Source organism: Nycticebus coucang, chromosome 7 (genome assembly GCF_027406575.1).
Source record: "Nycticebus coucang isolate mNycCou1 chromosome 7, mNycCou1.pri, whole genome shotgun sequence".
Lineage (NCBI taxonomy): Eukaryota > Metazoa > Chordata > Mammalia > Primates > Lorisidae > Nycticebus > Nycticebus coucang.
Genome location: NC_069786.1, coordinates 6,046,571 through 6,059,531, shown reverse-complemented (window position 1 = coordinate 6,059,531; position 12,961 = coordinate 6,046,571). Strand labels below are relative to the sequence as shown.

The 12,961-nt window shown below is 46.2% G+C and overlaps 1 protein-coding gene across 1 annotated transcript; it reads right to left on the bottom strand.

Annotated features, from left to right (window-relative positions):
• Positions 1-1,855: 1,855 nt before the first annotated feature.
• LOC128590447 (cryptic protein-like) lies at positions 1,856-9,476 on the bottom strand. The gene is made up of 6 exons (XM_053597769.1): positions 9,454-9,476; positions 9,157-9,206; positions 8,888-9,061; positions 8,110-8,224; positions 7,864-7,973; positions 1,856-1,977 (listed from the first exon to the last, which is right to left on the bottom strand). The coding sequence occupies exons 1-6, from the start codon at positions 9,474-9,476 to the stop codon at positions 1,856-1,858; spliced, it is 594 nt and encodes a 197-aa protein (XP_053453744.1).
• Between the last annotated feature and the right edge of the window lie 3,485 nt (positions 9,477-12,961).

Genomic DNA, 12,961 nt, shown 5'->3' with positions numbered 1-12,961 from the left:
TTGCTTTTCTGGGATATGCTGGAGTAGGCTGACCCAGGGCAAAGTTGGCAAGAAAAGAGGGGCTTTTATAAACAACTCAGAAAGGACAGAGCTGGTGAGTGCCCTCTTGGAAGGGAAGTCCCCTCACTGCCTGTCAGAGTGAGTGAACCCAGGGCTATGGAAAGGAATATCTCAGGGATGACACTGGGAGATAATGCCTGGGAAGGCTGTCTCCATCTGTCCTCCACAACAGCAGGGGACAGATAAGATCTGGGACACATTTATGTGACAGCTTCAGCCTTGAGCCCAGGATTGCTCTTGTGTCTCCTGAGAAGTTTCTTTTTTTTTTTTAATTGTCCCTCTGGACAGCTGGGGTGCGGTTTACAGGGAAATGCCTTTTATCCTCAAATTCTCTACCCTTCAAATAGCTCCATTTTCAGAGCTAGATAAATAAAGGCTTCTCAGTTAGTTGGTAAGTAGATGATAGATAGATGATGGCTTTGGTTTTCTTATATATAATCAAGACTTATTCTACTGGAAGGATCCATAATCCTAATTCTTAATTTTCTACTTATACATTTTAAGTAGATATAATAAGTGTTTATACTCAGATATTCATACTGATACTGAATGAGTCTTAGTTTTCCTTTTAACCACCATTGTAGCCTTCAGATGTGGAACTATCCTCTTAGCTCAGTTTCCTAAGTGTAGCTACTGAAAATAAGGTGATGTGTCTTTTTGGCCTGCCGATGTTTTCCAGTACATTTTGTACTGGTACAAAAATATCAATGATAGGCATTTTGTAAACACAAATTCTGCAAATAGCATGCATTTATTCTTCAAGTTCTTAGGACAAATCTGCAAAGTTCATTATTTTTGTTTCTGCAGTTATTAAACTGAAGTAGAAGATACTGCTCAGAATATACAAAAAACTACTCAAAGACAAGTTTGGTGTCAAAAATTACTATTGCCTAGAAATATTTGCCTCAAAACTTGAATAACTATTTTTCTCATAAATCAGTGAAACTACAAGCCAACTCACTACTGAATTCTACCTTACTTTCAAACATTTATTTGAAAATTATATTACATTTTTATTTCCAAAGCCAATAGTTGAAAAGTTTCAATACGCCAATAAACGAATTTACAATATAGAATTTTAACAATAATTGTATTACACATGCTTGTGAGCTAAAGTGGATTTTAAGGCTGAAATATTGGAAGTATACTATACTTTAGTTGTGTGCTCTCAAAAAGAGGAGGGGAGTGTACACGGCAGAAGTCTATGCAGCTCCTTCCACCCCCGGATCTGCCTTAGGGAAGCAGAACTCAGGAGGTGAGGAGATCGCCAGACCTCCTCAGGCTAAGTTCTCTCCCTGCCTGGCCTCACAGTGAGTTCTGTTCCAGCTGCTTTCTTTTTAGTGGAGATGTGATCATTCCAGGAAGGTGCTAATTATCCTAGAGAAAAGGAGTGCCAGGGTGTCTGCCTGACACATGGCCCTGTCCCTCTCTCAGGGACCTGAATATAGAGGTGAACAAGCTAGTGGTGTGAGAGTGGCTGCATGGATGAGCCTGAACCATGTGTGTGAACTGGCCCACCCCTGGTATTCACACTCGTTTCAGGATGGATCTCAAAATAAGGCTCCGGGAAGCAAGAAAGGCTCTCTGATGACAATGTTTACTACGCAATAAAAATACTAAGAGAAATATTCACCTAATGCTTCAGCTTATAGTAAACTAAAAATATATATATCATTTACAACATAGAAATTTAAAGGGGGTGCCCATGTCCATGTCCTGGCCCTGGGCTTCCTGCTGGGGATGCAATGGTTCCTGTGTCGTGGACCGGAGCTGTCAGGAGGGAGCATCTGTGCACTTAGGCAGCTCCCCTTTCTTGGAGGAAGCGCTGTAGGAGGATACAGGGCAGGAGCAAGAGGAGGCTCAGCTCAGCACCTGCGCTCAGTCCATTAGCGTGAGAAGCCAGAAAGTCCTTCAGGTCTGAAAGAAACCCCAGAGCACTATGAGACACACTGTCGCAGGATTGGCTTAAAAGGATGAAACAGGAATGTCTGCATTCGTTATTCCATAAGGCTGTGATGGTGGTGGTTCACACCTGTAATCCCAGCACTCTGGGAGGCGGAGGCAGGAGAATCACTTGAGCTCAGGAATTCAAGACCAGCCTCAGCAAGAGCAAGAACCCCATCTCAACAAAAATAGGAAAACTAGCTGGGAGCTACGGCAGGAGCCTGTAGTCCCAGCTACTTGGGGAGGCTGAGGCAGAAGGATTGCTTGAGCCCAGGAGTTTGAGGTTGCTGTGAGCTATGATGCCACAGCTCTCTAGTGAGACTCTGTCTCAAAAAAAAAAAAAAAAGGCCTTATTCCATCTGGCTTCCTCACTGGACTCAGCCAGTCGCCCCCTGGGGCCATGCTTCACGGTTAGAGGTCTGGGCTGAGCCCTGCCCCACACACTTCAGGGCTGGAACCCAAACCATACACTATACAGAAGGGAGAGCTGCAGAGAGCCCGGCCCAGGGAAGGGGTGCTTTCCTGCACCTCTACTATTCCCTTTACTGTGTCCAGATACAACCTGATTTTCTGCGGAACTTGACAAGCTGAAAGAGAATTACTTTATTGCTTTTAAAGGCTAACAAAGCAATTAGCCCTTCAGCCTTTTTCATTTAGTACATGAGCAGACCAGAGTGACCTTCTAGTGCAGTGTTCTCAACCTGTGCGTCACGACCCCTTTGTAGCAATGAAAATACATCCTGCATATCAGATATTTACATTCCAATTCACAACAGTAACAAAATTACAGTTATGAAGTAACAATGAAAATAATTTTATGGTTGGGGGTCACTACAACATGAGGAACTGTATTAAAGGGTCTCGGCATTAGGAGGCATTAGGAAGGTTGAGAACCACTGTTCTAGGGAGTTGTTCCACACCAAGTCATTTAGCAATGGAGCAAACAGACCTGATTTAAAATAATACAGTGATATAAAACAGCTTACATCCGTCTGTTTCAAAGGTCCAACTTTCCCCCAAATTAGTCTTCACATCTCTCTGACTGGAGACAGATAATCAAACAGGAGTAAGCAACCATGGACACTGCTGGGACAGTGAAAAGCTCCAGGCACCGTGGGTCACACCACGTGATGCTCACCTGTTTCCGTACCTCCTCCACTGGACCCATCACAAGAAGCCATGCCTGAGCACCTCATTGCTGTCTCCCTCCCCACAGCCTCACTCGCTACAGCCCTAAGGGTCCCTGAGTCTTTATCTCTGCAGGGATGGGACCCCAACCCAGAACAGCTGAAAGGGAATCTCTATGGTCTAGGGGCGGGCACTGGTCTTGTCACATGGTGATTGTCACATGCAGCTACGGCTCTATAGGCAGGGTCGCTGGTTGCATGATAGCATTCCTAAGATAGCATTCCCACAAGCACATGCAGGCCTGGCCTGGATGGGTCAGGGTGGCAGGGCAGCAGGCAGATAAGGGCCAGCATGGCCTTTCTCCCAGACAGGCAGGCCTTGCCTTCCATGACACTTCCAGGAGATGCTCTTTGAATTTAGGAACCTGGTATGAGTATGAAACTGGAAATTAACAAGTAATGAGGCAGATAAGCACCTGTAGCTCAGCGACTAGGGTGCCAGACACATACACTAGAGCTGGCGGGTTCGGACCCAGCCCAGGGCTGCCAAACAACAATGACAACTACAACCAAAAAATAGCTGGGCATTGTGTGGGTGCCTGTAGTCCCAGGTACTTGGGAGGCTGAGGCAAGAGAATTGCTTAAGCCCAAGAGTTAGAGGTTGCTATGAGCTGTGACACCACAGCACTCTACCGAGGGCAACATAGTGGAACCCTGTCTCAAAAAAAAAAAAAATTCAAATGATGCAGATAAGCACCACAGCAAAGACCATGCAACACCTGTTCACAGGTGGGCTGTGATGGGATCAGTTAGACGGATGGGACTGAAGTCAGGTTCACTCCAGGACTGGTGCACCTACCCACATCACCCTGCTTTGAGAGAGAGGATTATTCTAGGATGCCAGAACCCCCAAACAGGAGCCCTAACCTCTGGGCCCAGATGAGGCTCCAGAGAAGTTGATGCTAAGGCAGGTGCTTACAGCGTGAGAAGAAGCTATTCAGGTCAACTGTGCTGGGTCCAGGTTGACCTTCCCCTGGGAGAAGGAAACAGGCTGCCCACAGGAAAGGATTCAGGCCTCCGGCAGTCATTTCTCATCCAGAAACCTGAAGTTCATTTCATGACTTTGGTTAGGCTGAGTTAGCCCTTCATCCTAGGACTGTGAGCACTGTAGGTGTGCCTCCCAGAGGGTCCAACATCCTCTTTTGAACTGAGAAAATATTAGAATTTCTTCTATATATATTTACAGAAAAACATAAAAATAAGGCATTAATATTTAAGGTGCTAGGCCTGGAGTACTCCTTATACCTATACCTTATACCTATAATCCTAGCACTCTGGGAGGCCAAGGAGGGTGGATTGCTTAAGCTTACAAATTCATATCCAAGACCAACTTGAGCAAGAGCAAGACTCTGTCTCTACTAAAAATAGAAAATACACCCCGGCCTGTTGGCAGGTGCCTATAGTCCCAGCTACTCTGGAGGCTGAGGCAAGAGGATCACTTGAGCCCAAGAGACTGAGGTTACTGTGAGCTATGATGATGCCATAGCACTCTACCCAGGGTGACAGAGTGAGACTCTGTCTCAAACAAACAAACAAAAAATTTAAAGTGCTTATTAAAATCTACAAAATTTATAATTTTGCTGTCTGTCACTATTATAACTTGTACCAAAAAGGAAACTCTGCAAGTGACAGATGACTTACTGTGTTCTAAGAACTTTTATTATATATTCATCAAAAGGCCTTTTCTTAGACCAGTGGTTCTCAACCTATGGGTCGCAGCCCCTTTTTAACAATGAAAATACATTGCAGCATTAGGAAGGTTGAGAACCTGTTTTAGACTTAGCTATAGCAGAGATCTTTGTCCTGAATTAGTCCTGTGTACAAGTAACGGAAGATATAAGTGAAATCAACCTTGTGTCTGCTCAGCTGGGCAAGTGCATTTCCACTGCTAAATGAGGAACATGAACAAATTATTTTTTACTGATAAAGTGGAAGATTTAGAACAAAATCGGCGACCAACCTGGGCGAGGATAACATCGTGTTTCAATGTGAGGACAAACCCAGCCTTCAGGATGTCCTCGAAAGGCAGATGGTTTCCTCTCTTGCGGTAACACCGGAGGAGCTCAACCCCCAAAATGGCATTTGTCGTGGGGAGGTTGGATGGGGGGTGCAAACTTACAGGCTTGGAGCAGCTGGTACTGGGACCCATGAGAGTCATTCCAATGGCATCACCCCACTGGTCCATAGGTCTGGCCCACAGATGTCTGCTTCCTGGTTTGTTGGTTGGTTTTGCCACACATGCATTTTTTAAAATTGAGTTTACAGCAGTGAGGTGAACCTTGACCTGAACCAATCTCTCATTTATGTTACCTGTTTATCTCTGAAGATAGCTGAGTTTGCTTTTCCCTGTGTCATTACATAGACCCTAAATTCTAGAGTATTAAATCAGCTCTTGATGCCAGCGAAAATATACACTTGAACCTTTGGGGTCACAGGTAGAAAGAGATGCTCCTTCCAGGGGTGGGGAGTCTGCAGCCTCGAGGCCACATGTGGCCCTCCACATCAAAAGTGCAGCCCCTTAACCAAATCCAAACTTCAGGAAAGAAATCCCTTTATTAAAAGGATTTGTTTTGCAAAACTTGGATTCAGTCAAAAGGCTGCACTCAAGGATCCAGAAGGCCATGTGTGGCCTCGAGGCTGCACATACATTATCATCCTGAGCTGGGTCAGGACTGGATAAAGGTCCTGTTAGCTGTAAAATTCTCATTCTTGGACCCTCAGAGTATCCATTAGAGCAAGCAGCGTCCCTGCAGAGCTGAGGGCCATGCTTTCCTGGTATGGTATGTGTTTGTCACCCCTCTTGGCCATATCTGTCTTTTCACCTTATTAAAATCATATTGCAAATACAGTGTTTTTTTGTTTGTTTGTTTGTTTTTTGTAGTTTTTGGCCGGGGCTGGGTTTGAACCTGCCACCTCTGGCCTATGGAGCCGGCACCCTACCCCTTTGAGCCACAGGTGCCGCCCGCAAATACAGTTTTTCAATCTGTCTTGTATATACTCTTCAAAAGCATCATAATATCTCATTAAAGGATTGAAAACATTTCCTTACCTATTAGTGTGCTGTTGGGTTTACAATGTGGCCAAATTTTCCATATTCTAAATAACACTATCAAAGATATCTTCATTCTTTTCATAGTGATAGTTATTTTTATAGGGAAAGTGGGGGAATGATACCGTGATTAAGGATCAGACCCTGTTTACTATCTGTAGGCATTAGCACTCTGAACCTCAGTTTTCTTAGATATAAAGGGGCAATAGCCATGTCACTGCTGGGTGGAGAGTTAAATGTGATGGGGAAAAGAGTGCCCAAAATACAGCAGAGCTCACACACAGAGTTGTCACCAACGCTGTGGTCATCCTCATGTCCTCACAGCCACTATCAACACAGACACTACCAGTGCCACTGAGGCAGAGCCAATAGTTCAGAGAGCACAAAGGCATTACTGTCCTTCTGCCTTTGATGAATTACTCTGAAAGATGCCTGCATTATTTTGTCCATCTTTGATGAACACACAGCCATTACCAATGTCCCTGGTAGATAGCAATCCCAGCCCTAGATGTTTCTAAGGATGTCAAACCGGGATCAGATATCCTGGAACCCAAGCTGCCCCTGCATAGGAGACTAGAAATGACCCAGCGTTCTCACTGGGTGGAGGGGGGGGGGCTCTGGAAGGTGGGATCCCACTACACCGGTGATGACTTCACAAACACTCCTTACAAAATCCAGGAAATCTGTGTTCTCCTTTCTGAGGCATAGAAGGAGCAGCTGGTCAACCAGAGGCAGGAGCCCAGCAAACAGAGAGTGCTGGGGAGAGGGAAGGCTTTGGGGGTAGAATCTCCTGCTGGTGCTGTACATAAAAGCTGAGGGAAAGGGAGGCCGGCGGGAAGGGGGTTAAGAGCCACCGTTCAGTAAGCGCGCTTCCATCCAGACACAGGAGCGAGAGGGTGGAGGCAGAAGTCAAACCCGGAGGGCGGGAAGGTTTTGCTGCCTGGTGCTGTGTCTGGGCAGGGCCTGCGGAGAAGGACGAGTGGATGTGGGCTCTCAGGGCTGTGCCACCACTAACCGAGCCCCGCGACACCGCAGGGCCTAGGGTGGACTTAAGGGGTGGGGGGAAAGGGGAGGAGAGGGACTTAGAGGCACACCGAGGGCTGGAAGGGCCAGAGGCTGGGCTGAGGCTGAAAGGCTGCGCCTGCAGGAGGGGAGGGGTGCAGGGTGTGGGACTGAGACGCAGCTCAGTCCTTCCTCCGAGAATCCTCCATCTCACAGCTCGCCCCTGGGGGATGCCCCGCCCAGCCCAGCAGAGCTGAGGCCGGTACGCCTCCCGGTCCAGCGCCCTGCTGTAGGGAAATTACTAGAGATTTGCTGAGATTCATTTCTGCTCACCAGCTGGTCAGAGCCTGGAATTCTGCTCACTGTAAAGGACAAGGACACCGTTCGTTTAAACGGACACCAGGTTTAAACCCAGTAATCGGGATATGAGAAACTTCAAAACAAAAATTCAAGCAGCTATGTGATGCGCAATGAATGTGACTTTCTTGAATGATGAACCAGTTTGCTCACGACTTTGTCACTTGGCATAGAAACATTCTGCTCTATAGATCTGCAAGCTAAAGGAACCACAACACCCGCCGGACTGCGCGCTGCGAGGGATGAGACGTCGCGCCCTCTTACCACAGCGGCCGAGCGTCTGGCGCGGAAGGCAGTGCAGGGCCCCGAAGACGCACCTGCAGAGGCGGCAGCCGCAGAAGGTCCAGGCTCCGTGCTCCAGGGCGCCACATTCGCTGAGGAGGCGGGACCCGCGTCAGGGTGGCCGTGAGACACCCAACCCCGGGCCCGCCCGTGTCACTCCCGCCCCTTGTCCCCCACTCCCCAAACTCCCCGCCCCGCCCGCGCGCACCTGCGCCCACCTGCGCCCACCTGCGCCTCTGGTCGTGCTCGCAGTAACGACCGGTGAAGTGGACGGGGCACACGCAGAAGCTGCCCAGCACGCAGGTGCCTCCGTTCCGGCAGCAGCGCGGCCGCGGGGGCGCATCTGTGGGGTCACCCGCGTCACCTCTGCGCCCTGCACAGGCCCTCGGGCGAATCCCACAGGGACAGCGCTGAACCTGACCGCCCACCGGGGAAGGCAGTAAAACCGGCTCCCTGCTAAGTGTGTTTGCTCGGGTAAACCCTGTTTGTTAGTTTAGGGGTTTGGGTTTTAAACAAACTGCCATGGCTGCCACCCTGCAAGTTAGGTTTTCTTTTCTCCTTTCCTTTCACATGTTAAAGGCTGGCCCAGGCTTCCCTGCACTTTGGGTAAAGACCGGCCTCAGGGCGACCACCCAGTGTGTGACGCGGCCTCCCGGGGATGCGAGCCAGTCTGTGGGAAGGCAAACGAGGATGCTCTCTATTAGCTGGTTTGAGATACTGGTTTTAAACAAATTTAAATCGCAATTCTCCAAACTCCAGCAGAATAGCTATTTAGGAGCAAAAGCACGTTTTAGCAATGAAATAGTAACACTTTTTAAAGAGTAAGCTCACTAAGAAATATTTTTTACTTTATAGTGTATCATCATGTGAAGATGACAGAATGCTCTCCATTAGGTTTCCCATTTTATCCTTACTATATTCCGTTGTTTTTTTTTCCCCAGATCTAAATTCAGCGTCCGCGGACATAGATGATACCAAAAGTTTGACGGGTGGGGCTGCGACTTACGCTCTCCGGAGGCCGCGGAGTAGCGAAGCGTGTCCTGTGGCCCCCAGCGCCCGGCCCTCCGGTCCACCCCGCTCACATTACTCAGGATCCAGCTGAGGGTAGTCTGTTGGTGCTTCTGAGCAGCAATATGGGTGACTTCTTCTCTCCCACCTGTCTGTCTCTCTTTTTGGCAGCCTTTTAAAAGTATCCAAAATTATAAGATGGATAATGATTGAGAAACAAATATTTTATGCCATAAAAACTGAGACTATGAATAAAATGCTTCTTACTGTTTCCCAAATGGATGATCTGTAATGCCAAACTGACCATAAACAGAAGCCTAGAATATTTAAAGAAAACCATTAAGTTTAAAATATTAAAAAATGTATAAGCAGAAATTCACATATATAAAAATATGTAATGCAATCCTTATCTATAAATATATGATAATTATATACAATAGTTATAAAGATTTTGAGACAGGAAGCGTATGCTTCCTTTAATGAAGGGAGTGCTTGCATTGCAATTTATTCTGAGGCTTTTAAGCCCTCTTCTTGGCTCACAATATAGATGCTCTCTCTCCTTACCTGACGTAGTACCTTTGAGTCATTTTCCTCCGACAAGTCCAGTTAGTAGGAGAGTCTCCTTTCTTATCAACACACAGAAGATGGATTTCCAAGGAAGTTGAATCTGACAAGTTTTTGCATTTGAAGGTGTCTTTACTCCAGCCCCTAAGATAATTGCATAGGGGTGGATAAGCACAGAACACTCCGTCGGTTCCTTCCCTGCCTAGGCCAGGGTGAGATCAGTTCTGCAGCCCTGAGGGGAGGACCTGCAGTGATCAGTAGGACCCATAGGGAAGGACCATCCCCTCAGTGGGGGTGGAGACTTGGCTGGCCCTCTCCTGGGCAGTATTTATAGTGCTGACAGCAGCAGGGGTGGCCAATACCTGATGTAAAAAAAAAAAAAAGCATTGGTGTCCAAGGCAACAAGAATTTTCCTTAAAAAAAAAAAAAATTAAAACCTCAACGTGAACAAAAATCTTTTATAGGAAGACAGAGATGTTATATCGCATATTCCTTATACGGAGAGAAGGCCAGGGGCCCAGCTGTGTAAGACACAACGAACAGCCATGAGCAGGATAAAAAAATGACATTTCCACCCTGGCTTTCAGAGAGGCATCCTCGCTGTCATAGACTCAGCGTCTTCTCCGTGCCCACCACACTGGACTTTCGTGGCTATGTAACACACTACCCATTTGGGGCTGGCACTAAGCAAAGCTTAGAGAATTTAAGCCCCTTGGTCGTTAGATTTCTATAAAACATGAAATGCACAGATATTATGAGGAGATACTCCCAGGGTGGGTACCTGGAGCCTGTGGAGCTAAAGCAGAGAGGCAGCTTTATCCTGGGCAGATACTGTCCCAGGAGCCTGCATGAACCCCAAGGAGGGAGTGATTTGGGGGCCTCTTGTGGCACCTTCTAATTCTATTTTTCTACTTGCCAAAGTAGGATCTAGGGCCCCTTTATCAGCTCTAAAGGGGATACCTTGCAACTCTTTTGCAAATTATTCTGTAATTTTAACATAAAAACTCATTTCCTGAAAATAGAATTCTTCCTCCAAGGTTGAAATAGTCTTTGATACCAATTTGATTTCTTACACCTTTACATGAGAGGTTTATTAAAGAAGCTGTTACATAAACTACCAGGGAATTGGTGGGGCCTGTAGGCTGCCAGGACAAGGCTGGGCAGCCTGGGCCCAGGAGGCCACCTCAAGCCTTCATCCACATCTGTTAAGAGGAGCCAATTTTTTTTTTTTATTGTTAAATCATAGCTGTGTACATTAGTGCAATCAAGGGGTACAATGTGCTGGTTTCATATACAATCTGAAATATTCTCATCAAACTGTTCAACATAGCCTTTATGGCATTTTCTTAGTTATTGTATGTAGACATTTGTATTCTGCCTTTAGTAAGTTTTGCCTGAACCCATTCTAAGATGAACCATAGGTGTGGCCCCACCTATTACCCTCCCTCCACCCTAACCTCCCCCCTCCCTTCCCCTTCCTTGGCCCTTTCCTCATAGTCTTGTGCTATAGTTGGGTTATAGCCTTCATGTGAAAGCTATAATTAAGCTTCATAGTAGGGCTGAGTACATTGGATACTTTTTCTTCCATTCCTGAGATACTTTGCTAAGAAGAATATGTTCCAGCTAAGAGGAGCCAATTTAACTGCTCTTAAACTCAGTGGTTATTATGGTTAATTGAATAATTTAATTATATGTAAAAGTTAAGTATACTTTATGACTTTCAATCAACAGAAACTTCCATAGGCCCCAAATGGGTTGTATACTAAAATAAAACCATATATATAAGTAAAAGGATTGTATTTCTTTGTATAAGTAAATTTTGAAACTGTTCATTTTACAGAATGATACTGAAACCAAATCCTTCTGATAATATTGAAGTCATAAAAGTGGTCTATAAAATATGATTCCTCCCCGCCCAGTTTATTTTATTAAATTTTGTATAAAATGCATTCTTAAACGTACACAAAAACTGGGAGAATTGATCCCATAAACTCAGGTTCAATGATTATCGACTTTTGCCAATTTTCTCTTGTTTATTTCCTCCTTTACTTTCAAAGGAAAGTCCCAGATGTCATGACAGCTCATATGTTGAATAAAATTTTGAAAATCTGCACTTTGTAAATGGAATGTCTTACCAGCAAGACGAGATTGAGAGACAAGAGACGGCAGTGGGACGTCCTGTCTCGGCTGTTTGCTGAAGCTCTAAGTTGACTGCAGAGGGAGGGCTGATGGCCAATGATAAAGCTGCTGACAGCCTTTTCTCACCAGATGGTCACTTGCTCTCTACACAGGCTCTGTGGTCCTAGATTGACTTATAGGTCTTGACTCAAAGGTCTTATAAAAAGCATTTTGCATTTCACTGCAGAGAAACTGCTGTGTTTGCCACCCTGGAGACACAGCTGGGTTAGGGGGGAGCCCCCAGGGAGGTCCTCTTTTCTCCTTATCAGTTGTAAACAGATAAGGCTGCAGACGCCCACCAATCAGACCTCATAGGAGCATGCCAACTCAAAAAAATGTGTGGAAACCAGCCACTCTGTGTGGGGCCTGGAGACTGCCCCCCCGAGGTGTGAAGAAATTCTCCCAGGTGACTTTGAAGCTCTGTTTGTCCACATGGGCTGCTCCCTGGGATGGGGGGGAGTGAGAAAGGGCTCCCTCCACCCTCCTGCCGCCCTTGGCCGGCTCTTTTCTGTCTCTGTGAATTTTCCTAATCTAGGTATTTCCTGGGTGGGATCATATGTTATTTGTCCTTTGTGTCTGGCTCATCTCACCCGCCATGATTTTTTAGGTTCACCCATGTGGTACCATGTGTCAGAGCCTCACTTGTGCTTGTGAATGAACAACATTTCACGACTGAGTGGATATCCCAGGCTTTGTTCATCCATCATCTGTTGGTGCTGTATTCAGGGGGTTCCCCTTTCCATGGGGCACCACCACCCACATGCTAATGAGGGAGGCCTCACTTCCAGCTTCCAGAACTGTGAGAGAATAAATTTCTGTTGTTTTATCTGCCCAGTCTCTGGGTGGTATTTTGTCCTGGCAGCTGGAGCAAACTAATACGCCAGGTTTTGGGTTTTCACATTATTGTAACATATTGTTTAGTAATTTTTGCCAACTATCAAGTGCATTTATACTAGTAGTCTTCTGGAAGTACAAAGAGCATCTTTTACTTGGGGTCCTTGTGTGGACAGGAGCAACTCTGCTCAGAGTCCTCTCCAGCGGCAGGGCAGCAGCATTAGCCTTTAAAGCCAGTGGTAACTCTAGACTCTGTGGCCCTTCCCAGTCCTTCAAAAAGCCCAGCAAACTCTGAGATGCTCTCAGAGACATCGCAGAGACCTTGTGACCTCATGTCCCCCAGTAGCCTACAACCAAATTCCATCTTCCAGGCGCATTCATAGCCAGACTGAGGACCTTTACTAATTATATGAACTTACCATTTAGTACAATTAGCATGCTTTTAGTTTCTAAATAATACAAAAAACCTGCTGGGACAGGTTTATTTGAAAAATAA

What these genes read in the sequence shown, in the direction of transcription:
- LOC128590447 (XM_053597769.1), bottom strand. Translation starts at nt 9,476, where the DNA reads ATGACTCAAAGGTACTACGTCAG. An exon ending in ACTCAAAGGTACTACGTCAG is followed by an intron (nt 9,207 to 9,453) that starts GTAAGGAGAGAG and finishes TAAATATTCTAG; the next exon opens with GCTTCTGTTTATGGTCAGTT. An exon ending in GAGCACGACCAGAGGCGCAG is followed by an intron (nt 7,974 to 8,109) that starts GTGGGCGCAGGT and finishes CCGCCTCCTCAG; the next exon opens with CGAATGTGGCGCCCTGGAGC.